This window comes from Mustela erminea, chromosome 11, assembly GCF_009829155.1.
Source record: "Mustela erminea isolate mMusErm1 chromosome 11, mMusErm1.Pri, whole genome shotgun sequence".
Lineage (NCBI taxonomy): Eukaryota > Metazoa > Chordata > Mammalia > Carnivora > Mustelidae > Mustela > Mustela erminea.
Window position 1 is genome coordinate 88,334,642 of NC_045624.1, and position 27,185 is coordinate 88,361,826.

General features: G+C 39.1%; 1 protein-coding gene and 1 long non-coding RNA gene across 2 annotated transcripts in view; one reads left to right on the plus strand and one right to left on the minus strand.

The window, feature by feature from the left end:
- The window catches only part of LOC116569541, a 221,625-nt gene that overhangs the window by 157,519 nt on the left and 36,921 nt on the right, over window positions 1–27,185 (plus strand). The gene's annotated exons all lie outside the window — the stretch shown is intronic.
- The window catches only part of NAMPT (nicotinamide phosphoribosyltransferase), a 41,515-nt gene continuing 36,240 nt past the window's right edge, over window positions 21,911–27,185 (minus strand). Inside the window, exon 11 of the mRNA XM_032305830.1 lies at window positions 21,911–26,996. Coding sequence (XP_032161721.1) covers window positions 26,886–26,996 — 111 coding nt within the window. The 3' untranslated portion in view covers window positions 21,911–26,885. The remainder of the gene's footprint in view (window positions 26,997–27,185) is intronic.

Below are 27,185 nucleotides of genomic sequence, written 5' to 3' on the forward strand. Positions count from 1 at the left end.
TTTTAGTCTATGGAAAGAGAAAAATATCTGTGGAAATGATTTGAAAAGGCCTGATTTGTTCTTTTTGGCTAGAGCCCCTTTGAGTGAAGGTATGAATTTGTACAAATAGAAGAACTGAAAGACAGGTTTTCTCTAAAGTACCAATTTAAAGTTTTTCTCTAAAGTACCACCTAATGTGTAGTGGGTCCATTTGGAGTGAAAGCATTGAGTATAATCTCTCTGATTATTCTACATATCCTTATTTTTTTTCCTGTATGTCTTTATGTATCTACCCTCTCTCTATATATCCTTAAACCAGTAGATATTGAAAAGTTTTTAAAAGTGAGGATTACTCGAAGGGGCACGTGCACCCGAACGTTTATAGCAGCAATGTCCACAATAGCCAAACTATGGAAAGAACCTAGATGTCCATCAACAGATGAAAGGATCAAGAAGATGTGGTATATATACACAATGGAATACTATGCAGCCATCAAAAGAAATGAAATCTTGCCATTTGTGATGATGTGGATGGAACTAGAGGGTATCATGCTTAGCGAAATAAGTCAATCGGAGAAAGACAGCTATCATATGATCTCCCTGATATGAGGACATGGAGATGCAACATGGGGGGTTAAGGGGATAGGAGAGGAATGAATGAAACAAGATGGGATCGGGAGGGAGACAAACCATAAATGACTCTTAATCTCACAAAACAAACTGAGGGTTGCTGGGGGGAGGGGGTTTGGGAGAGGGAGGTGGGGTTATGGACATTGGGGAGGGTATGTGCTATGGTGAGTGCTGTGAAGTGTGTAAACCTGGCGATTCACAGACCTGTACCCCTGGGGATAAAAATACATTATATGTTTATAAAAAATAAAGTAAATAAATAAATAAAAAAGTGAGGATTACTTTTTTTTTTTTTTAAGATTTTATTTATTTATTTGACAGAGAGAAATCACAAGTAGATGGAGAGGTAGGCAGAGAGAGAGAGAGGGAAGCAGGCTCTCCGCTGAGCAGAGAGCCCGATGCAGGACTCGATCCCAGGACTCCGAGATCATGACCTGAGCCGAAGGCAGCGGCTTAACCCACTGAACCACCCAGGCGCCCGAGGATTACTTTTAAAACCTGGATCAGGATGTATGCCAGATTGGTACCTGGGCAGTTAGACACTTGGAATATTACAGTCTGAGGAAGGACATGTTCCAGTGAAAGGAATTTGCATTGTTTCTCTTGGGCTAAGCCCCCTCCCCCATATACCATGATATGAGTGCAGAGTGCTTCTCTACGTCTAGAGCCCAGGAGAGTTGCTCTCAGTTTCCCATGGTACCACGTACACCAGAAACCCTTCGAGGACAACTGAAGGAGGAAGTCAGGGAGGGGAACAGATCTTTGGTTCTTTCCGTGGTTTTGCTCTTGGGGGTTGGTTGGTTGCTGATTTGTTAATAGTGCCCTACTTCCCTCTTCATATTCTTTGCTTTCCTTTCTCCCACAGCCTCAGCTGGCTGAGGTGGCGGTCTGGATTGCCGGTGGGCAGTCCGGATGGCTTGCTCTTTATTTCCCCGCTTGGAAAGCTATGCACATGTGATTTCTTATTTTCAGTCCTTGTCGCAAAACTGAGAACAGTCAGCTGCCTGAGAAGTCATTTTGATGAGGCTGATACAGCCCTTCCCATCTTCTACTGCCTCTTCAGTGAACAGTCTAGGTCAGTGTTCGAAGGACCTAAAAATAACTAGAAATGGTCTGGTTAGTCCTTCTTCAGCAACTGGGTCACATGAGGCACCAGAAAAGATAATCATGGAGTCTGAAGTACATTTCCAAGAACTGCAAGTGCCTGTTTACTGAAAGCCTGTGTATGATTTGGTAGAAGAGCAGTAGATGCACACACATGCATACACATTTGACATTGTGCACACACTGCACATGCCATGACCAAACACTGCAGAATTTCATAGAAAAATGAAGTGCCATAGGGTGCCTGGGTGGCTCAGTGGGCTAAGCCTCTGCCTTCAGCTCAGGTCATGATCTCAGGGTCCTGGGATCGAGCCCTGCATCATCGGGCTCCCTGCTCAGTGGGGAGCCTGCTTCCCCCTGGCCCTGCCTGCCTCTCTGCCTACTTGTGCTCTCTCCCTGTGTCAAATAAATAAATAAAATCTTAAAAATGAAGTGCCAGTTATATCTCTAGAGGTTGACAAACAGTGGCTTCTTAGAGGCCCCTTCCTGGAGAAAGTGATACAAAGCCAGGTCTGGGGGTCCCGTCTGGCTCAGTGGGAGGAGATGCAACCCTGGATCTCAGGATTGTGAATTTGAGCCCCACTTGGGGTGGAGACATTATTTAAAATAAAAAAAGCCAGATCTTGAGTGAGAAGCCACATGTGGACAGACACAAGGGAAAATATCCTTCTTGGCTAATGCCAGGTGGTCAGGAGGATGAGCACGGTAGCCTGTGGAGTCACGTAGCCTTGACTGGAAATCTCACTTACACCTTACTAGCTGTGTGGCCATAGATATGTTGCTTTCTGCCTGTGCTCATCAGTTTTTTCACCTCTAAAGTGGGGGTGATGCCTACCATAGAGAGTGTTGAAGAGTTGAAGGAAGATAATTTATGCAAACTACCAAGCATGCTTAGCACAGAGTAGGCAAACATATTTGTTATATTTTTTTTCCCTTCTAGTCTTTCTTTACATAGGAAATAGCACAGTGAGCAAATCTGTTAACTCACTACATTCCTGAAGCTCATATATTTATACTTGGAGCCCCTAAAGTTGGCTGAGGAGCTGCTTGTTGTGGGGCTTCCTGATGAGCTGTGACTTTGTGAATATGCGGGTGATGCTGTACTTGGGTCAGTTTAGGCCAGTGTGTTTTAGCTGCAGGTCGTGACCATGAGTGGTTCAAGAAATCCACTTGGAGGGGTAGCATTCAAGTGTAGTAGCATTCAAGTGTAGTAGAGCGGAAGGGGACCAAACAGAACGGATGCAGCAGGATGAGAGGGCACTGTCCAAAGGAAGGGTTTCAGTAGTACATGTGCATGTGAGTGACTGGCTTGTACTTTAGGGAGTTCTAACTGCCCCGAGCGGTCAGGCCTTCTGAACAGTGAAATCCTAAGAGCTTCGTACCATTTGAAGTTTTGTGGGGGGGCTGCTGGGAAATGATCAAACTTGATCTTTTCTGGATAAAGCAGATGGAAACGCTAGTCTGAGGCTCCCCCACAAGATGCAGGTAAACAAGCCTACTTGAATGGTTGGCCAAACGTTTCCGCCTCTCCTTTCTTGCCTTAAAAAACATCAGCATTTGGCTCAGGTTAATGAGAATCGGGGCGGGCGGTATGCCGTTGATGAGGCAGTTGGAGAACGAGCTGCGGCTCGACAGTGGAGGGTTGGTAGGAGGTGACAGTGGAGGGTTGGTGGGAGGTGACAGTGAGATGGGACGGTGAAACTTTATTCATTCGGCATGTGATTGTTCAGTGTCTGCTGTGCCTCACCAAAGCCTCAGGAATGTAGTGAAACAGGTCAGGCATTGTTCCTGCCCTCAGAGAGAGCAGCATCCAGTGGTGGAAACAGATGAGTACCTGCTGAAGACATTGTTTTATCCGGTGATTCATAGTTTCTGCCTGTCAAGATTTAGAGTGTCCCCGGATTGACACAGCTGCTTAACTGTTTGTGATACATATATTATTTTGTTTTCTGTTTTTAGTTTTAAAACTAGCTAAGAAGGAAAGGAAGAAGTATGTATGTGTATGCATATACATGTATACACACATATACACAATGCTAAATTGTTTTTCAGTTACACGGTCCTATGTTATTTTTTTTTAACAGGCAGTGGATCTCGGTAGCTGACGGCTCTCTTCACCCACCTCCAGCAGCTGAAAAAACTCATTTCCAGAGGCGTCCTGGCATGGCTCCGTCTTGTGTTAGGAGGCCAGTACTTTTAACTCCATTTATCAAAAATGCTTGCCTTTCTTGATAATTACGGTTATACTTGCCCCTTTGACGGAATGTATGTAACAGAAAAGTATATACTTGTGGAAATTGTTGCTAGACATCTCCTTAGAGGTTTATTTTTCCAGGTTATCATAAGAGGAGTGGAGAGGACACATTCTGCAGAGCCTGGAAATAATATGAAATGTGTCCTTTTCCCAGAGCTAAGTCATTCTCTTCTCCACTCCCTGTAGGAAAAATACAGTGACGTTCCTTCCTCAGGCAGGGTAGGGTGATTACGAGTTGTATAAATCTCACAGAACCTTTCCGGGCCAGCTTTCATTCTGTCTTGCTCTCTTAGAGGAGGGAGAAAACTGCTGAAGGTTTAGAACAGAAGTGATACGCTTTATGGAGCGCATAGGAATGAAGTCCTGAATCAATATTCAAGTAGCGTTGTATATAGAGCAGTGGTTCTCGACCGGAGAGGATGGTGCTGAAGAATTCTCTGGGGGCTTATCCAGGTTACACAGGCATTTTCCGCTGTCATATCATGGCAAGTATCAAATGTTCAGGAATAAGTATGGTTCAGAAAAACCCCACAGGTAATTCTCACCCTATCCCTTTCCTACTCCGCCTCCTGACTCAAAAGATGATGTGTCTAAACCCTGCTCAAGGATATAGAGAATGCATGTAAAAAATACAAGAATTGGATACAGGAGAGTCCAGAAAAAGAGCCAACAGCAGGCTCTCAGAAGGCAGTTTCTCAGTTCAAAATGCAGTTATTTTCTGCACTAAAATGTCCTCTGGCATTCCTAAAGCGGCTTCCTGGGCATCACCACACTGAGGGGAGACCAAAAGAGCTCTTTGCCCGGGGCACATATTATCCACAAAGCTTATAAATAAAGCCAGGAGCACACGGCTGGAATGCTGTGTTCCTTGTGAGTGCCACTTAGTTGGCACCATTCCGCAGCCCAGTGACGCAACGTGCTGTTTCAGCCTGCCTCGGTCAGCAGCACTGAACAAACAGGCCATCTGATTTAAAGGAAAATAGCATTGTTTCTCAAATTCCACAGATCAGCAAGATCACATGATAATTGTCTTCCTCTGACTGACTTATTTCTCTCTAATATGCTCTAGTTCCATCCATGTCATTTGAGAAACAAGGCAGAGGATCATGGGGGAAGAGAGGGAAAAACGAAACAGGATGAAACCAGAGAGGGAAGGATGGGGCAGCTGAGAGATGGACCTTGGGGAGGGTGTGTGCTGTGCTGAGTGCTGTGAAGTGTGTAACACTGACAAAACACAGGCCTGTACCCCTGAAGCAAATAATGTATTATACTTTAATAAAAAATAAAGGAAAAGAGCAATTATTTTTTCATAAATTGCTAATTTAGAAGATATTTTCAGCCTTTTTCATCTTACATTTTAGATGTGTCTCTTACAAATACTTGGATTAAAAAAAAACCCAAAACTGGGCGCCTGGGTGGCTCAGTGGGTTAAGCCGCTGCCTTTGGCTCAGGTCATGATCTCAGGGTCCTGGGATCGAGTCCCGCATCGGGTTCTCTGCTCCACGGGGAGCCTGCTTCCTCCTCTCTCTCTCTCTGCCTGCCTCTCTGCCTACTTGTGATCTCTCTGTGTCAAATGAATAAATAAAATCTTAAAAAAAAAAAAAACCCAAAACTATTCTATCTTTTGACGGATTTTATGTGCATATAGGATATATGTATATATTGCTCATACGTGCAACATGTATGTGGAATGTATCATTCATCTTTTAATTTTGCTATTTGAACCACTTGTTTTTATTTCTTTTTCTCCCATTGCTAGCCTTCTTTTGACGAATTTTAACCTTCCCTGTTTGAAAGCAACATACTTTGTTCCTATTCCTATTAATTCAGTATTCATACTTACCAAAATCTAAAATAAATGAATAAATTTAATCTCCTCCTGACAATTCAGGTGCCTCAGAACACTTTGAACTCCACTTATCTTGCTCCTGAGTTAGGCTGTACTCGTAGATTTTAAGTACTGTTTAATTTAAATCCATAAGACAGTATTATTGTTTCACACAGCCAGTTGTGTTTAGTTTATCCATAGATATTTACTACTTTTAGTATTCTTTATTCCTTCTTCTCTTAGAATTTCTCTTGTTGAAGGTATGTTGGTAGCAAACCTTCAGTGTTTGGCGATCTGAAAATGTCATTATTTTATCCTCATTCCTGAAAAATATTTTTAGTGGGGATAGGGTTCTATGTTGGCAGATATTTCCTCTTAAGACTGTGGAAGGAGCTGAGATGCCCTTCAACAGACGAATGGATAAAGAAGTTGAGGTTCATCTATGCAATGGAATATTACTCAGCCATCAGAAAGGATGAACACCCACCGTTGCATTGCCGTGGCTGGAACTGGATGGGATGGTGCCGAAAGAAATAAGTCAAGCAGAGAAAGACAATTATCATATGGTTTCACTCATATTTGGAACATTAAGGAATAGTGCAGAGGCCCACAGAGGGAAGAAGGGAAATTTGAATGGGAAGAAATCAGAGAGGGAGACAAACCATGAGGGACTCTGGACTCTGGGAAACACAGTGAAGGTTACAGAAGGGAGAGGGGTGGAGGGTTGGTAACTGGGTGATGGACATTAAGGAGGGCATGTGTGAGGATGAGCGCTGGGTGTTATATGCAACTAGTGAATCGCTGAACACGACGTCAAAAACGAATGATGTACTATATGCTGGCTAAGTGAACATAATAAAAAAAAATCGTGCAAACCGAGAGTGGTAGGGTGAGGTGAAATAATGCAGGTAGAGCACATGTACACACACAGAGAACACACGGTCCTTTTGGGATGCAGCAGTATCTTCCAGCTACAGTTGTTGAGAGCTCAGACGGCAGTGTCTGTCCTTAGAATGCCAGCTTTTCCCCTCTGGCTGCTTTTAAGATCCTCTGTGATGTTGATTTGCAATTCCACAGTAACGTGCCTGGATGCTTGGCATTCATTAAGCTTCTTTAACCTTTGGATTATTGCTTTTTTCTTATAAACTTGGATAAATCCTGAGTGCTTATCTCCTGAAATGTAGCTTCTCACTCATTTTCTCTTTCTTCTTCTGTAGCTGTTTTCACTCTTCCACATTGCTTATCTTGTTTTTGATTTTTGTCCATATTGAGAGAGAGAGAGACAATGTAAGTGGGAAAAGGAGGAACAGAGGGAGATGGAGAGAGAATCTTTAGTGGAGTTCTAGTTTATTACCCTGAGATCATTACTTGAGCCAAAATTGAGAGTCAGATGCATAACCAACTGAGCTGCCCAGGCACCCTTGTCCATATCTTTTGTGCTGATTCTAAAAAAAATGTCTTCTGAGCTGTCTTCCCTTCTGTTCCATCTGCCGGTTATCTAATCTGATTTATTTCTGCATTTTTAATTTCCATAAATTCTGTTAATCTATTAATTTTCAAATCTGGGTCATTTAAAAATTTTTACTTCCAAACTATTTTATTTAATTATTCTTTTAAGATTTTATTTATTTATTTGACACAGAGAGATCACAAGTAGGGAGAGAAGCAGGCAGACAGAGAGAGAGGGGGAAGCAGGCTCCCTGCAGAGCAGAAAGCCCGATGCAGGACTTGATCCCAGGACCCTGAGATCATGACCTGAGCTGAAGGCAGAGGCTTAACCCACTGAGCCACCCAGGCGCCCAAGCTATTTTATTTTTAAAAAAACATTAAGGGGGCACCTGGGTGGCTCAGTGGGTTAAGCTTCTGCCTTTGGCTATGGTTGTGATCTTGGGGTCCTGGGATTGAGCCCCACATTGGGCTCTCTGCTTGGCAGGGAGCCTGCTTCCTCCTCTCTCTCTGCCTGCCTCTCTGCCTGCTTGTGATCTTTGTCTGTCAAATAAATAAATAGAATCTTTAAAAAAAGAGAGAGAGAGAGAGAGAAACATTAAGCATAGTTATTTTAGAATGTCTCATAATTTTAATATCTGAGCCTTTTATGGATCCATTTTCTGTCAACCTCCTTCATGGTGTCTTGTTTCCTTGTGTAATTAGTTAGTTTGTGAACTGTTCATTCACCTTGGAAAACTATTCTGGCAATTCTTTGAGACTTAAGATGAGAATCCTATCAGAGAGGACTTACATTTTGCCAGGTGTTTAGGAAACTCTACCAGTCTAGTTTAATCTAAATGTAAAGGTTGAGGTTTCTGTAACATGCAGGGGTGTAGACTTCAGACAGATGCAAGGGCTAGCTTTCAACAATAGCTTCTTAGGGATTCCCCCCCACCCCCAACTTTGCCTGCCTAAAGCAACTTTTCTTGCAGTGCCCTCGTGGTGCAGTGGTAGGTTTACTATTGGTTTACCATTGGTATTCATCCTCATTCCAAAGTGTAGCCCTTTGGGCGCCTGCTTTATTGAAAGACAGTCTTTGACTTCTGTTTACCATATCCTGTCAGGCCCTAAAAACTAAAGCCAATAGTCTCCAGGTTTGGTAAATGCTGCAGGACAAATCCACATTTAGTGCTTGTTTGTTTTCTTCAGGGCCCTATTTTCACTTGGATTTTGATCTGGTCATTTCTCACTATCCTGTTAAATCATTACTTCTACAATAATAGTAGTAGTAGTAGCAGTAGCAGTAGCAGTAGTAGTAGTAATAATAATAATATAATAATAGTAGTAATAATAAAGATGCCCATTCGTTTTGTTGTTTTCAGTGGTAGAAGAATCAGAATTATCTAGCCTGCTTATATTTCTGGGGGAAAAAAGCTGATGATAAAAATATAAAAATAGTTTTTGTCAGAAGTTTGATGCTGCTGATTTGGACAGAAGATTCCTGGGTTTTCTTCTAAATCTTCCCACATCACATGGTCAGATTTCTTAATTTTACTTACTAAACTTCTGTTTCTCTATCCAAAAGCAAAAGACATTTAAAATAGCTACCAATTTTGGAATCTGTGTCAGTGAAGTCTGCAGATTTTTGTTAAAAAGACCCAAAATGAAGTCACTTTTATTAAACCCCACATCAGCAACCAAGACTAAAAGCTTATCTTTTTTTTTTTGTTCTCTTCAAATTCTCATCAGTTTACATATAGTTTAATATTAGTTTCAGGAGCAGAGTTCAGTGCTTCATCATTTACATTTAGCACCCAGTGCTCACCATCACAAATGTGCCTTCCTTAATAGCCACCACCCATCTCTCCTATCCTCCAACCCTCCCTCCATCAACCCTGTTTGTTCTCTATAGTTGAGTCTCTCCTGACTTGTTGCCCTCTATTTTCTCTTCGCCCATAAGTTCATCCACTTTATTTCTTAAGTTTCACATGAGTGAAATCATGCAGTATCTTTCTCTGACTTATTTTACTTAGCGCAATACACTCTAGCTCCGTCCACGTCATTACAAATGGCAAGATCGCATTCTTTTTGATGGCTGAGTAGTATTCCGTTGTATATACACCACATCCTTTCTGTCCATTCATCATTTGATGGGCATTTGGGCTCTTTCCATAACTTGGCTGTTGTTGATGGTGCTGCTATACACATTGGGTGGGTGTGCTCCTTCATACGTGTATTTTTGTATCCCTTTGGTAAATACCTAGTAGTGCAGTTGCTGGATCATAGGGTAGTTCTATTTTTAGCTTTTCATGGAATAGCCATACTGTTCTCTGAAGTGGCTGTGCTCTCACCAATAGTGCAAGAGGGTTCCCTTTCTCTGCATCCTTGCCAATACCTGTTGTCTGCTTTTAGCCATTCTGACAGGTGTGAAGTGATATCTTGGTATGATTTTGATTTATATTTCCATGATGCTGAGTGAAGTTGAGCATCTTTTCATGTGTCTGTCAGCTATCTGGATGTCTTCTTTGGAGAAATGTCTGTTCATGCCTTCTGCTTATTTGTTAGAACTGAATTATTTGTTTTTTGGGTGTTGAGTTTAATAAGTCCTTTTTGAATTTTGAATACTAATCCCTTATCAGATATGTCATTTGCAAATATCTTCTCCCATTCTATACTGTAGGCTGCCTTTTAGTTTTGTTGACTGTTTCCCTTGCAGTGCAGAAGCCTTTTATCTTGATGAAGTCCCAGTGGTTCATTTTTGTTTTTGTTTCCCTTACCCCCAGCAACATGTCTATTTAGAAACTGCTGTGGCTGAGGTCAAGGAGGTTTCTGCCTGTGTTCTCCCCGAGGATTTTGATGGCTTCCTTTCTCACATTTAGGTCTTTCATTTGTTTTGAATTTATTTGTGTGTGTGGTGTAAGGAAGTGGTCCAGTTTCATTTTTCTGCATGTTGCTGTCCAGTTTTCCAAACACCATTTGTTAAAGAGACTGTATTTTTTCCATCGGATATTCTTTCCTACTTTTTCTGTCAAAGATTAATTGACAATATAGTTGTGAGTCCATTTCTGGGTTCTCTCTTCTGTTCCATTGACCTATGTGTCTGTTTTTGTGCCAGTACCATACTGTCTTGATGCCTACAGCTTTGTAATGTATCTCAAAATCTGGAATTGTGATGCCTCCAGTTTTTTTCTTTCTCATTATTGCTTTGGCTATTCAGTGTCTTTTGTGGCTGAAATTTTAGGGTTGTTTGTTCTAGCTCTGTGAAAATGTTGGTGACATTTTGATGGAGATTTCATTAAATGTGTAGATTGCTTTGGGTACTGTAGAAATTTTAACAGTGTTCTTCCAAACCATGAGGATGGAATGTTTTTCCCTTTCTTTGTGTCCTCTTCAATTTCTTTCACAGGTATTGTATAGCCTTTAGAGTATACTTCTACCTCTTTGGTTAGGTTTATTCCTGGTATCTTAATGGTTTTTGGTGCAATTGCAAATGGTATTGATTCCTTGATTTCTCTTTCTGTCACTTAATTATTAGTATATAGAAATGCAACAGATTTCTGCACATTGATTTTATATCCTGCAACTTTGCTGAATGCGTGTATTAGTTGTGGTAATTTTTTGGTGGAATCTTTCAGGTTTTCTACATAGAGTATCATGTTGTCTGTGAAGAGTGAAAGTCTGATTTCTTCCTTGTCAGTTTGGATGCCTCTTACTGCTTTATGTTGTCTGATTGCTGAGGCCAAAACTTCCAGTATTTTGTATAATAATAATGGTGAGAATAGACATCTCTGTCTTTCGTGACCATAGAGGAAAAGCTCTCAGTTTTTCCCCATTGAGGATGATATTAACTGTGGGTCTTTCATATATAGCTTTTATGATGTTGAGGTATATTCCTTTTATTTTATTTTAATTAATGATGATGATGATGATGTTAGTCACCAAACAGAACATCATTTGTTTTTGATGTAGTGTTTCATGAGTCATTGTTTGCATTAATACCCAGTGGTCCATGCAATCCGTGCCCTCCTTAATACCAACCACCAGGCTCACCCATCTCCTACCCCTCTTCCTTCTAAAACCCTCAGTTTGTTCAGTTTGTTTCCCGGAGTCCATAGTCTCTCATGGTTTGTCTCCCACTGTGATTACCTGCCTTCATTTTTTTTGGATGGGACTGGAGGAGATTATATTGAGTGAAATAAGTCAAGCAGAGAAAGTCAATTATCATATGGTTTCACTTCTCTGTGGAACATAAGGAATAGCATGGAGGACATTAGGAGAAGGGAGGTATATTCCATCTATACCTAATTGGTTGAGGGTTTTTATCCAGAATGGGTGCTGCATTTTGTCAGATGCTTCTTCTGCATCTATTGACAGGATCATATGATTCTTATATTTTCTTTTATTAATATGGTGTATCGTGTTGATTGATTTGTGAATATCGAACCATCCCTGCAGCCCAGGAATAAGTACCAATTGATCATGGTGAATAATTCTTTTAATGTACTTGTTGGATTTGATTTGTGAGTATCTTGTTAAAATTTTTGCATCATGTTCATTGGGCATATTGGCCTTAATTCTCCTTTTTAGTGAGGTTTTTGTCTGGCTTTGTGATCAAGCTATTGCTGGCCTCATAGGAGGAGTTGGGAGTTTCCCTTCCGTTTCTGTTTTTGGAACAGTTTGAGACGAATAGGTACTAACTCTTCTTTATACGTCTGGTCGAATTCTCCTGGTAATCAGTCTGCCCAGGACTTCTTTTTTTTGGGAGATTTTTGATTACTGATTCAATTTCTTCTTTCTCTTAGTTATGGGTCTGTTCAAAAGTTCCATTTCTTCCTGTTTCAATGTTGGTAGTTTGTATGTTTCTAGGGATTGCCCAGTTTATTAGCATATAATTTTTAATAATATAATTGTCTTTCTGTGGTGTTGGTTGTGGTCTCTTTCATTTGTGATTTTATTTATTTGGATTCTTTCTCTTCATTTTGATGAGTCTGGCTAGGGGCTTATCAATTTTATTAATGTTTTTGAAGAACCAGCTCTTAGTTTCACTAATCTCTTCTATAGTTTTTTAAAAATTTCAATATCATTTATTTGATCTCTAAATTTTGTTATTTCCCTTCTGCTGGCTTTAGGGTTTATTTGCTGTTCTTTTTCTAGCTCCTTTAGGTATGTTAGGTTATGTATTTGAGACTTTCCTTGCTTTTTTTTTTTTTTTCTTCTTGAGGCAATATACTTTTACAAGTATATTATATTACATATTATATATATTTATGTATGTATATATATAGTATTATATTACAAGTATATTACAATATACTTGTATATTGTATTGTATATTATATATAATTTTATATGTGTGTGTGTGTATATATATATCTATATATATAGTATATTATATATTACAAGTATATTACAATATACTTGTAAAAGTATATTGCCCGTATTGCAATATACTTCCTCTTTAGGACTGCATTTGCTGCATCCCCAAAGTTTTGAACTGTAGTGTGTTATTTGTTTCCATGTATTTTTACTATTTTTTTTTTTAATTTCCTGGTTAACCCATTCATTTCTTAGTAGGATGTTCTTTAATCTCCAGGTATTTGTGGTCTTTCCCAATTTTAACTTGTGGTTGACTTCAAGTCTCATAACACTGTCCTCTGAAAATGTGCACGGTATGATGTTGATCTTTTTGTACTTGTTGAGGGCTGATTAGTGACCCAGTAAGTGATCTATTCTGGAGAATGTGCCATGTGCACTGGAGAAGAATGTGATTGTGCTTTAGGCTGAAATGTTCTGAATATATCTAAGTCCGTCCAGTCCAGAGTGGTCACTCAAACACAGCGTTTCCTTGTTTTCTGTTGAGATGATCTGTCCGTTGCTGTAAGTAGTGTGTTAAAGTTGCCTGCTGTTATTGTATTGTCGTGAGTTTCTTTATGTTTGTTATTAATTGATTTATATATGGGGGTGCTCCCAAGTTGGGGGCATTAATATTTACAGTTGTTAGATCTTCTTGATGGATAGACCCTTTAATTATGATATAATTGTCCACTCTTCTTCTTTTGATATAATTATGATATGAAGAAAGCTTCATCTGTTGTTACAGACTTTGGTTTAAAATCTATTTTAAACCAGGGTCCTGGGATCAAGTCCCACAAAAGCTTCATCTGTTGTTACAGACTTTGGTTTAAAATCTATTTTAAACCAGGGTCCTGGGATCAAGTCCCACATTGGGCTCCTTGCTCAGCAAGGGAGCCTGCTTCTCTCTCTGCCTCTGCCTGCTGCTCTGCCTGCTTGTGTTCTCTCTCTCTCACTCTGACAAATAAATAAATAAAATCCTTAAAAAAATCTAGTTTGTCTGATATAAGTATAGCTACTTTGGATTTCTTTTGACATCCTTTGGCATGATAGATTGTTTTCCATCCCTTCACTTTCAATCTACAAGTATTTTTAGGTCTAAACTGAGTCTCTTTTAGGTAATATATAGATGGGTCTTTTTTTTTTTTAATCCATTCTGATATCCTGTGTCTTTTAATTGGTACATTTAGTCCATTTACACTCAGTGATTATTGAAATAATATGAGTTTAGCCTTTGTTACCTATAATTTGGTATTTCTGGTGATGTTCTCTGTCCTTTCCAGTCTTTGTTGCTTTTAGTGTTCTTTCCTCCCCAAAGAGTCCTCTTTAGTATTTCGTGCAGAACTGGTTTAGTGGTCATGAACTCTTTTCGTTTTTATTTATATTGGAAACTCTCTCCTATTCTGAATGACAGTCTTGCTGGATAAAGTATTATTGGCTGCATATTTTTCCCATTTAGCACGTTGAATATATCATGCCACTTTCTTCTGGCCTGCCAGGTTTCTGTGGAGAGGTCAGCTGCTAAACTTATGTGTCTACCCTATTGTGTTAAAGACCGTTTGTCCTTATCTGCTTTAAGAATTCTCTGTCTTTGTATTTTGCAAGTTTCACTATGATATGTCTTGGTGTTAACCTGTTTTTGATGACAGTGAGGAGAGTTCTCTGTGCCTCTTGGACTTGAATGCCTGTTTCTTTCCCCAGATTAGTGAAGTTCTGTTATATTTGTTCAAATATACCTTATGTCACTTTTGTCCACTCGTCTTCTTTTGGGACTTGTATGAATATTATTTCTCTTTATAGAAGCACTCAGTTCCCTTAGTCTGTATTCATGATCTAATAGCTTTCTTTCCCTCTTCTTTTCAGCTTCATGATTTTCCACAATTTTGTTTTCTAGATCACTTATTTGTTCCTCTGCATCTTGTCCCCTTGTTGTGATTACATCTAATTGGGATTTCATGTTGGTTATAGTATTTTTAATGGCTTGACTAGATTTCTAGTTCTCTTATCTCTGCAGTAAGTGTTTCTCTGGAGTCTTCTGAATTGTTTTCTCTCCCCCCAACCCCCACCCAAGACCAACTAATATTCTAGTGACTGTTATTCTGAATTCTTGTTCACATATATTACTTATATCTGTTTTGAGCAAATCCCTGGCTGTGGTTTCTTCTTGATCTTTCTTTTGGGGAGAATTCCTCGGTCTTCCACAATGTGGTGGGGTTTCTTTTTTCAGCTCTAGTTGTTCATTTTGATTTTCTCTGTCCTTGGTTCGATTTCTTGGGTGTTCAAAATGATCTGATATTTATCTAGCTGAGTTCAAGGGATGAGGCAAGCCTGTGGTCTCCCTCCTCCTTCACCATCTTAACTCATTACTTCTTAATGCCTGTCCTACCTGCAGTTTTAACCCCCCAGAACAAAACCTTTAACCCATAATTTTGAATCACCTAGCTAGCACTAGTGAGGTATTTCACCTCATAGGCCCATGTCTTCCCCTTAGGAGAACGACCTTTCCTTGACACGATGAATTCTTTACTACAGTGCACTCTTTGGTAAAAATTTTTTTCTGTCCCCTTTCTGCCTTTAAAAAATGTCAACTTTTCTAAAGTTCAGTGGAACTCCTTTCTATTGGGATGCCTGCTTTCTATGAATTGTTTGATCTTTAAATTTACTAGGTTGAATTTTGTTGTTCAACAACCTTTTATATTTATTTACTTTGCTTTGTTAGAAAACCAACTGATGGTAATTAAAATCTTAAAATTCCCAAGAGCACCACTAGAAGTTCAAAGAGAGAGAAGGGCATTTGGTAGAGCCTTGATATTTATTTATTTGACAGATAAAGATCACAAGTAGGTAGAGAGACAGGCAGAGAGAGGGGGAAGCAGACTCCCTGCCAAGTAGGGAGCCTGATGCGGGGCTCGATCCCAGGACCCTGAGATCATGACCTGAGCCGAAGGAAGAGGCTTTAACCACTGAGCTACCCAGGTGCCCCTTCCTTTTCGATTTTTTAGAATAGTTTGAGAATAAATATTAACTCTTTTAAAAATACGTGGTAGAATTTGCCTGTAAATCCATCTGGTCCTGGACTTTTGTTTGTTAGGAATTTTTTGATTGCTCACTCAATTTCTTTGCTTGTTTTTGATCTATTCTGATTATCTGTATTTTCCTGTTTCAGTTTTGTAGTTTCTAGGTTTCTTGGAAGTGATTCATATTTTTCAGATTGTCCATTTTGTTTGCGTATACTTTTTCATAATACACTCATAATTCTTTGTATATCTGTGCTGCTCATTTATGGTTTTATTTAAGTAATTTCTCTTTATTGTCTTGATGAGACAAAATTTATCAATTTTATTGGTCTTTTCAAAGAGTGAGCTTCTGTTTCAGTGTTCTTTTTTATTTTAGGTTCTGAATCATTTAATTCTGCTTGAACTTTTATTATTTCGTTTCTTCTGCTGTTTTGGGGTTTTGTTTGTTCTTTTCCTAGCTCTTCTAAGGTGTAAAGTTAGGTTGTTTGAGACTTTTCTTGCTTCTCAAATGAAGCCTATATTACTGTAATCTTACCTCTTCGAAAAGCTTTTTCTGAATCCCAAGGTATTTGGACAATTGTGTTTTCATTTTCATTTGTTTCCATGTAATTTTTAATTTATTCTTTGATTCCTGGTTGACACAGTCATTGTTTAGTAGCATGTTTTTTAACCTCCATGTGTTTGTCATCTTTCTAGATTTTTACTTGTGGTTGACTTCTGGTTCCATAGCTTTGTGGTCAGAAAAGATGTGTAGTGTGATCCTGATCTTGAATTTGTTGAGGCTTACTTTGTGGCCTAATACGTGATCTATTCTGGATAATGTTCTGTGTGTACTTGATTGTGTATTATGCTGTTTTAGGATGACATGTTCTGTATATGTCTGTTAAATCCATCTGTTCTAGTATGTCATTGAAAGCATCGGTTCCTTGTTGATTTTGTTTAGATTATCTGCCCATTAATGTATGTAGGGTGTTAAAGTCCCCCACTGCTACTGTATTATTACTGGTTAGTTCCTTTATGTTTATTATTACCTGTTTTATGTATTTGGGTGCTCTTATGTTGGGGGCATAAATACTTAAAATTTTTATATCTTCTTTTTTGGATTGTCCCTTTTATTATTATGTAATGTCTTTTCATTTCTCATTATAGTTTTTGTTGTAAAGCCTATTATGTCTGATACAAGTATTGTTACTCCAGCTTTATTTTGCCATCCATTTGTAGAATAATTTTTTCTCCATCCCCTTATTCTCAATCTGTCTTTAGATCTAAAAGGAGTTTTTTGTAGGCAGGATATAGATTGGTCTTGTTTTCTTTCTAAGATTTTGTTTCTTTGACAGATACAGTGAGAGACGGAACACAAGTTGGGGAGTGGGAGAGGGAAAGCAGGCTTCCCACTGAGCAGGAAGCTGGATGCAGGGCTTGATCCCAGGACCCTGCAGTCATGACCTGAGCAGAAGGCAGACGCCTAATGACTGAATGACCCAGGTGCCCCCCATCTTATTTATTTATTTATTTTTTTCTAAATCCATTCTGTCACCCTTTGTCTTTTGATTGGGTGTTTGGTCCATTTGCATTCAAAGTAATTACTGACAGATACGAATTTATTGTCACTGCACTTGTGGTTGTTTCGGATGATTTTCTCTGGTCTTTTGTCTTTCATGGTTTGCTGATTTTCTCTAATAATATATTTGATTTCTTTCTCTTTGTTGGTTGCATATTTATTAGTGGTTTTTGATATGTGGTTACCATTGGGTTTGTATCTAACCTCTTGCAGATAGCAGTCTATACTTAAAGCTGATGGTTGTTTAAGTGAACCCATTCTTGGGTGCCTGGGTGGCTCAGTGGGTTAAGCCGCTGCCTTCGGCTCAGGTCATGATCTCAGGGTCCTGGGATCGAGTCCCACATCGGGCTCTCTGCTCAGCAGGGAGCCTGCTTCCTTCTCTCACTCTCCATCTGCCTGCCTCTCTGCCTACTTGTGAGCTCTGTCTGTCAAAAAAAAAAAAAAAAAAAAAAATCTTAAGTGAACCCATTCTTTACTCCTCCCAGGTTTTAGGTATATGTTGTCATGTTTTACATCCTTTTGTGAGTTCCTTTACCGATGCTCCTTTTGTGTTTCCTACATTTATACTGTCATTTTTGGTCTCTCCTTTCCACTCAAAAGAGTCCCCTTTAATATTTCTTGCACAGCTGGTTTAGTAATCTTGAGCTCCTTTCGTCTTTGTTGTCTGGGAAATTCTCTCTCCTTCTATTCTGAATGATAGCTTTGCTTGATTGAATATTTTTGGCTGCAGATTTTTCCCATTCAGCACTTTGAATATTTCATGCTAATCCCTTTTTGCTTGGTAAGTTTCTGCTGAAAAAGCCCTTGTTAGCTTTATGGGGTTTTCCTTATAAGTTACTATCTTATTTTGTGTTGCTGCTTTTAAAGTTTTATCATTATATTTTGCTAAATTTATTACAATATGTCTCTGTGCCAATTTGCTTTTGTTATTTTTGGGGCTCCTCCGTGTCTCCTAGGTCTGGATATGTTTTCTTCCCCAGATCAGGGAAGTTTTCAGCATTATTTTGTCAAATAATTTTTTCCTTTTCTCTCTCTTCTTCTTTTGGGACTCCTATAATATAAATGTTATTACATTTGATGGAGTTACTGAGTTCCCTAAGTCTATTGTCATTCTGCATAATTCTTTTTTCTCTTTTAGTTAGCTTGATTACTTTCCATTAGTTTGTCTTCTAACTTATTAATTTGTTCATCATCCAGCCTGCTGCTACCAAGCATATTTCTCACTTTGTTTCTTAAGACCTTTATCCCTGCTGTTTTATTCCTTATCTGTATTAATGGTCTCACTGATGCCTTCCAGTCTTCTCGAGTCCAGTATCATTATGAACAGTATATTCCCTATCAGGCATAATTACTTGTATTTTTCACTTGGATTTCTTCTGCCCATCACCTTGTGTTGTTACTTCATTTGGAAAAGTCTTCTCATTTTTCTAAGTTTCTGTGCCCATTTCTGTGTGTCAGGAAAGTCAACTACATCTCTTGTTCTTGAGGGTAACAGCCTCATGAAGAAGAGGTCCAGTAGTGCCGTGCCACCATGTGGTCATGTGGTATCCTGTTCACCAGGGCCCGGCGTTTCTGGGAGTGTCTCCAATGTGTGCTGTGTGTGTTCAGCTGTTGTGTTCTGGCTGTTTTATCCTTTAGGTCAGTCATCTGCAGCATCTCTTTGCCTATTGTGGGCAGTGTTTGGTTCCTGGTCTGAATGTGGTGTGTTTTAACTAGGTGTGCTCTGAACTGCTTGTGAAAAGAGACCAGTCACTGCCTGAATTGAGGCTCCACAAAACTCCTACATTAGTAGAGAGTGGGAGCAGGAGATTGGGCATGTCCTCTGGTGGAGGGGGTCAGCTGTGCTGGGACTGAAGTAAGCATGACTGGGAAGAGTGGCTCCCCCATAGCACTTGGTGGTAGGGCTTGGTGTAAGCAATTTAGGAAGGGAGAGTGGATGTTGCATTGGTTCCCACAGGTGGGCCTGTGGTTATGCTGAGTGGTGGCAAAGGGAAATGGCAATTCCTTTGTTACCAGAAGGGTCTCCACAGTATTTCTCTTTGGGATGTCCTCCAAGATGAGCAAATAACTCCCCACTGTGTGCTCCAGGTACTCTTTAGATCACTGTTTCCAAGCTTACATCCATGTTTGTTGTGTTGTTTGATTAGGTTCTCTCCAAAAGCTGAGCAGTGTCCGTGGGACTCTATGTCATCCAAGTCTCCTGACCTTTAAAACACCAGGCTTCAAGTCCTGCTGGTTTCAAGAACTTACAAAATTTGGCCCCTCTCGTTTTTGAAGCCATTTGCTATGGGGATTCATTTTCCTGTGTTGTTAGTCTGTCTCTGGCCCTTCTCCTCAATCACAGCTCCCTCCCCACTGCACTGGCCACAATCCATTTCTCTCCCCAACTGCATCCCTCCCCTTTCTATCTCTTCAATGTGGCTTCTATTTTTTAAGTTGTAGAGTTTGTTCTGCCAGTCTTCAGGTCAATTTCTGGGGTAACTTAGGATGATTAGATAGTTATCTCATTGTATTCATGGAATGAGACGAGCCTAGGCTCATCTTCCTCCATGCCATTGTCAAACCTCCAGGCTCTAATCTATATTTTGATTAAACACCTTATTTCATGAATGTACTGTAATGATTTTTCAAAAGGACAGTAATATTTGAACATGTTTTGAAAGTTATCCATCTTTTTAAAAAACAGTAAAATGGCTTTTTAAAATATTTAGTAAAATGGTCAGGGTATTAGCATTATATAGGGTACCAAAACATTCAGAAAAGCCTTTATCTGAATGACATTTACTCAACAAACATTTGTATGTCTACTATGTGCTAAATGCAGGAAATAGGGATGAATAAAACACTGCTGTACACATCCTACACCATAGGACATAGACCCATGGATCACAAGTGCATTTTAGAAATACTCAATACCTGTGGAGCCCAGAGGAAGGGTCCATGGAATGAGGATGGCAGATGAATGAGTTGTAAAGGGTTCCTGGAGGCGTTATCACCTAATTACCTACAATAAGTTGGCCAAAGGAAGGCATTTCTGGCTGAGGCGTCAGCATGAGCAAAGGCAGAAAAAAACAGAAGATAGTGTATTGTGAATATGTGTGCATGAGTGTATGGAAGGTAGAGCAAATCAGTTAATCCTGGCACAGATAAAGAAAAGTAAAACAAGAGGCTATCTGTGTAGCATGGGGCAGATCAAGGAGGGTTTGTGGGTTAGGCTGGATTCTGAGCATTATCCTGGAGGCTAGAGGGAGCTTCAAATGTTTTAAGTGGGGGACTGACACTACTGGAATTTGTTAATACTCTGGTACGTACAACGAGAGGGAGAGGGGGTTGGGACAGGAAAACTAGTTAGATATTATTTATATTGTTTCAGGAAGAGAGCTGCAGGTCTGAAATGGAGTTTGAGGGAAGAAAATCATAACATTTAGTAGGTAAATTAGCAGGACCGTGAGTTTGATCATGTGTGTGGGGGGAATCTCACGTAGGTGGTGGGCTGAGCCTCCAAATGAGGCAGATCTTCAGGAATATGCTAAGTTTGGAACTGCTATATTTGAGTAGGTAGGTATCTGGGTGACAAGGCATCATAGAAAAATTCATTAGCCTAGAGATATCAATGCGGGGAAGCTTTAGTAGATAGGTGGTAGCTGAGACCATGAGAATGGCTAAGATCAGCCAATACAAATGTGGAGATAAATAGATAACATTTAAAGGGTTTAAGTGTGTGAAGAAGAGCCCGAGGGCCCCCGCCATATTATACCATAGACAACAAAAGAGTAGTTTCAGTTATTGGCAGTGGCAAATAGAGGAGCAATCCTCTGGTAAGATAAGAACTAAACACACTCATTTGACAATCAAGAGGTCACTTTGTATGAGCGACAAGGACCAGATGAGGAGGGCTGGTGTTATCAAGGGATTTTTTTTTTTTTTTAAAGGATGAGAGAAATAGAGAAATTCCTTCCCGAGGAGGAAGAAATAGAAAGTGAGAAGCTGAAGATAGTTGTTTTTTTTCCCCCTGAGCTCAGAAATCTGGTAGAAATCTTCAGGGCTACTCGGAAGACCGACCACATCAGAATTAAACCTGTAGCCAATTAATTCATCAGGATTGCTTATAAATAAGCATAATCCATCTTAAGTTAAAAACCATGTCTCCCGAAAGTTTAAGTCAAAGAAGTAAAAGCTCAGTAACCAATTACAAAATTAAAAAAAAAAAAAAAAAGTTGGTCAGGATAACTTTAAACTGAAATTTTTTGTCAACCAAAAATAATGCTTCATTTCTCTGGGATGAATATAAATCATTGTAAACCAAAATTGCCTTTCTGCAAACTATGCTATAAGCCAGTAGAAAAGTCAACTGGTAGCTTCTACTGCTCACCAAAAGAAAAGCACAAGCCCTGAAATGTGGTAAAAGCCCCATGTGCCCACGAATACTAAGTTAAGTCACCAAGAGTCTTTTTACCAATAAGGCGAAGGCTCAGTTGCTCTGGGGTAGTCTACAGGCAAATTTCCTGATTATCAAGGCCAACTTCTATGTTAGTTAAAGAAATTTTGGTGCAGTTGGTAATCTGATTCTAAAATTCCTTTTAAGAACATATTTTTCTTTGTTGGAATGACCTAAACAAATACTTTTGGGAAGTTTTAATAGAACAAATGACTGTGAACCAAATAAAGATGGATTTGTCTCTGAAGAACAGATAACAATTAGAGAAACTTCAAATAAAATGAAATAGTAATTTAAAACGAGGTGGGAAGAGCCTGAATACAGGCGAGGTGACTGGTTTTATTTGGCTGCAGAATGCTTTGGTTGCTCTTTTTAAAAGAACTAAACAAAATGTAAATCTTGAAACATTAAAAACAAGCAATTTCAAAAATGCATTAAAGGCGTGAACACTTGGGCCTGTGTCAGCAGAAGGGGTGTTTATAGCATGCTAATAAAATCAAGGAATTTCTTATTGAGATTATTCCTTCCCTCCGTTATGTCAACAGATATTGACTAGTGCCTGGTAAAGGTCATCAAACAGCCGGCAACACACTAAGTGCTTTGTGTCTGTCTCTCCACTTGTCCGTATGTGCTTGGACACCATGAGGAGGCTGAGTGCCTCCTCTCGCAGGCTGACCTGGGTCAGTGGTCTCCACTGCCTGATCCCTTTGAAGTTCACACCACCTATTGTTGCTGCCTCCTGCTGACCTCTGGGTCCCTTCCCTTCATTCACGGAACATGCTGGTGCCTTATACAGCTTTCTTCTACCTCAACTTCTGCTGTCTTTCCTGTTCTTGTTTTGGGTCTCAAGATCTTCTGCATTCAGCCACTGCAAGGTCATACCCTGGAAAGTACTATACCATGAACTTGCTCCTCTCTGATCATTGATCCAAGCATACTGAGACTAGTGTTTCCTGTTCTTCCAAACCTGCCTGTTCCAGCAACGTAGACCAGAGCTGCTAGCACACTGTCCATTGGGCTCCCTACTACCTTCCCAGTGCTCTGGGTAGCTCTCATGTCCTTACCTCTCCGGTTTAGATATGTAGGAACATTATTTTGGCAATTATTCACTTAGCATAACTCATCTGGCAAAACACTAAGTATCTCCATGTTCTCTGTGTCTGTACCCAGGCATCGGCGTGCTACTATGAAAGGGAACAAAAGCATTGCAATAGGCCAACTTTCACTTTTAAGTTGTCACCAAACAGTTGGGTCCTCCACACTGTGCTATAGTCGTACTATGCCTCCGGTCACTGTATTCTCCACAAAAACTATTTAAAAGCCTCCTTTCCCCAAAGCGCAATCTCCTTTGGTCTCTGACTTCACAGGGAAAACCATGGCCTGCATGAGCACCTGTCCCATCATGGCAAGTGTTTTCGACCCCATGCCCCTCACGGATTCCTTTTGGCTCTGTTATCGTCAACTTCTCCCTCTTTCCCGAGTCCTTTTCAGAATTAAAGCAGTAGCTAAGAAGGGAAAGGAAGACAAACTGTTGCCTCACTTGTTTCCTTTTTATATCCAGAATTCAGAGTTTTGTAAGGTAGCGGCTTTCTGCCGTGTGCTGCCTCTGCCACTGTGCAGGGAATGCTGGGAAGCCGCTAGTTATCTCCAGGTTCAATGCAGTTGACGCTTTTCATCCCTCACTCTACTTGGTCTCTCAGCACATCTCCAACACCGTGCAGAAACACTCCCTTCTTTCATCCTTCCTTTACTCCTCCTGGTTTTCCCCTCATCTCTTTAGCTGCTACTTGTCAGTCTTCTTTGCCTGCTTAGCTTCTGCCACTTAGATTTTTAGAGTTCCTCTGGGTTTGCCCTTGGTCCTCCTTTCCTTATACCCTCCAGCAGAGATTGGCACATTTTTTCTTTAAAGGCCCATAAAGTGAATTATTTTAGGTTCCATAGGCCTTGAGGTCTGTCACAACTTCTCAGCTCTGCCACTGTAGCATGAGAGCAGCCATAGGCAATAATCAGACTAATGTGCATGGCTTGTTCCAATCAAACTGCATTTACAAAAACAGACAGGATGGATTTGGCATGTGGTTTGCCAGGGCATAGTCTGTCTCCCTAGAGAAGTACCCTTTCCTGTGTCTTTCATGACCAGCTGTACATCAAATTCATACCTGGAGACCCTCCTGTCCCCAATCTGTAAATTCAACTACCTAATATCCACATTTAAATGTCTCAATGGCATCTCAGATCTTAACCTAGGAATTGTGCCCTTTCCCCCCAAATCTGGTCTCTCTCCAGTGTCTTTAGTAAGAGGCACTGCCATTCAGATAGCTACACAAGGCAGAAAATAGAGGAGTCATCCCTAATGCCTGTCTCTCATTTTCTAATTCTTTGAATTGGAGGAATACCTAAAAGAGGGTAAATCTGGAAATGGCCATTATTTGAAGCACACAGTCAAATTTAACATTTCACTAATAGAGCTAAACTTTATTTCCATGTTTATTACATGTTTTATCTTTGATGTTGTAATATACATATTAGAATTAACATACAACTTGGGAGAAAAGCTGGACATTCTCCACTGAATGGGTTAAAAAGGAATGTAAAACTACAAAATACTTGTTTAAGTGTTGAATTCTAAATTATGGCAAACAGAACAATAATTACCTTGCCATTTTTCTCTTTCTAGTTTTCCAAGATGAGTTTCATTATAAAATATTTTCATAACAATTTATTTCAATAAAGGAAATAAGGGATAATCATTAAAACCATTTGACTTGAAGTATAGAGTACAAATAAAGAGTCTTAACACAGAACTCCTATCTTCTATTTAAAATACAAATACTTCATGATATTATGAAACTGAGAGGGATTAACTGATGTCAACTGCAAATCTCATGACTTAAGCAAACCCAAACATGCCATTTGCTTTTGTCTGGAAGAGTTAGGCTGATTTAAAGGTGACACACAGCAGAATTCTAATTGATAACTATGTCAACCATTTGCTACTGAGAATGGGGATGGCCAAATATTAAGTGCTTAGTCACAGAAATTCAGACTACTCAGTTCCAAGTGGCTAATAGAATTAATCATTCCACCTCTCTCCTTCTACGCCATGCACTACTGCACAGATGTTAGCATTCACCGGATGTCTGAAAATAAAATCCCCTAGCTACTCTGAAACTGCTGAGAGTCACAGAACACAAAGAATATTATCTGTAGTATAATTCCAATGTTTTAAACAAAATCAAAATTATGGGTGGTTATCAAAGTTGTTATTTGGTAATAAATATGGTGTTTTAATTCTCTAAAAGCCCCTTAGCACATTCTGTGAAGAAAGCTGTGTTTTTAATACTAATTTTTGCTTAGATACATTTAAAAGAATTAGCTTAAAATTATTTTCCACTAGGAATTACAGGATGAAAACTCTTAATAAAAGTGAACAGTGCTTATTATTTTCAATAAACTAGTGTTTAGAATCATCTGCAAAACCCACCTTCTTTTTAATGATGTTTTTAAGAGACATTATTCTACTGATAAATACCTTTCTCTTGTAACTGTTTAGGACAAATGATTTATGGCTTTTCAGTTTTTTAAATTTCACATTTAAAGTCATGTTAGTAAAGCTTTCAAAATTGGTCTTCCAAGATCAGATTCTTAAATAAGAACAGAAAGGACAAAAGAAAGACAAACTCCTTATCAACATAGTTTCCTCCTGTCCCTGGAAATCAACATTTCTCTTAAACTTCAAGGCACACACTCCTTTTCTTTGACCTCAGGGGTCGACAAACTTTTTCTGCAAAGGGCCAGATAATAAACTTTTCATGCTTTGTGGGTCATATGGTCACTATGTAACTACTTGATTTCTGCACTGTCCCAAGAAAGCAGTCATAGACAACAGGTATTTATTATAAAAAAGAAAGCAGTCTGAACTTGGCCACAGTTGGCCAACTCCTGCCTTAGAACAGACGTAAATAGACAAGAATCATTAAAACAAAACTGGTCTCTTGTCAGATGTGATGACTGACTCAGAATCTAGCAGTTAATCACTCTAGAACATTTTTGATGTTGAACACTTTGAATGTAGCCAACTTACTACTCTTGGTTAAGATTCTTCTCTTCAAACTCATGTCATCATGCTTTAATTTATCCTCATTTAAGAACTTGCTTGTGCATTATTTATTGAGGAATTCAGTTTAAAATTAATAAATGATGTCCATACAATTTAATATCCAATTTAATTTTTAAAAAACTTAATGAAAAATATAACAGAATCAAAACATTTAAAATAAGTACACTCACTACCCATTCCAGTAATTCATTTAAGTCGTATCAGCTATAGAATAGGAAAAATAAATTCAGAAGTGTAATTTAAAATACACTACTTCCACTTTTGTTAATATTTTACATTTATGTATATATTCTATCGTGGAAGCAGAAATTCTCTCTAAAAACATCTCCTTAAAATCTTGAGGTGCATGTTAGAGCCACAGGCAATATCTGACATATAAAACTGCAGTACAGGCCTTCAAATTTGGCATTTCACTGGTACAATACAATGACCAACGTATATAATCACTGTACAGTGCCTAGACATTCCAGTAAGAACCATTATTTTCTTTAATGTAGAACGATTAATACATATTCTACAAGGGGCAGTGAGGTTAGTAATTCTATAGGGTATGTCCCGACATAATTTTCAAATTGTACAATAACATAAACAGCTCTGTTAAGGCCATGTTTTATTTGCTGATTAATGGACAAAAGGCAATGTAATTTATTTCAAGTATTTTCTTGAAAGTCTGTGCTCATAAAAATCATGAAAAGTTGGAAAGACTGTTAAATCACTGAAACTTTAAATATATCTTACACAATCTTGTTTGTACAAAAATACAAGTTAAATATAAACATAAAGCAATCAATGATAATTTTATGCAAATCTGTTTTATGTGATCTTCAGTTATATATAAAAGTTTCTGGATTCTGTTATTTGTGAAAAGATCAATACCAGATTGAATTACTATCTATTGGCAAAGGGCCCTAAAAAGCTTGCCTTAGCATTAATCTTTTACATGGTTAAGTGCATTTCCTAATTTGAGATCACCTAAACGCTGGAAAAAAAAAAAAAAACGAAAGGGCAGTATGTCCATAAACCAACAAATAATTTGGCTGTAATGTATCATAAAACACAAAGAAACCCCCACACATCTGTACAATAAACATTATTACATACACACAGGTGTCCGCGTGCGTGCATGCACGTACACACACACACGCAGGCGAGCACACACACCCACTCGTAAAGCCTAATGAGGTGCTACTTCCAGTTCGATATTCAGCTCTGCATTTTTTCTTATTTCATCAAATGAATAGCTTTTTGTCACCTTCCCATTCTTGAAGACAGTATGGAGGAGATCCTGTACAAATAAAACAATGTAAATATATTTTCATATTTTATGTAAACATAAAAATGTAAGTTTTATTAACAATCAAGCAAAATACTTCATTAATGCTTTGATGAATTAGACTGACTAGTCAAACACAGAGATGTTTTATGGTGTTCAAATTATGAAATATCTTTATATGCAATGCTTGTGGAGCAGGCA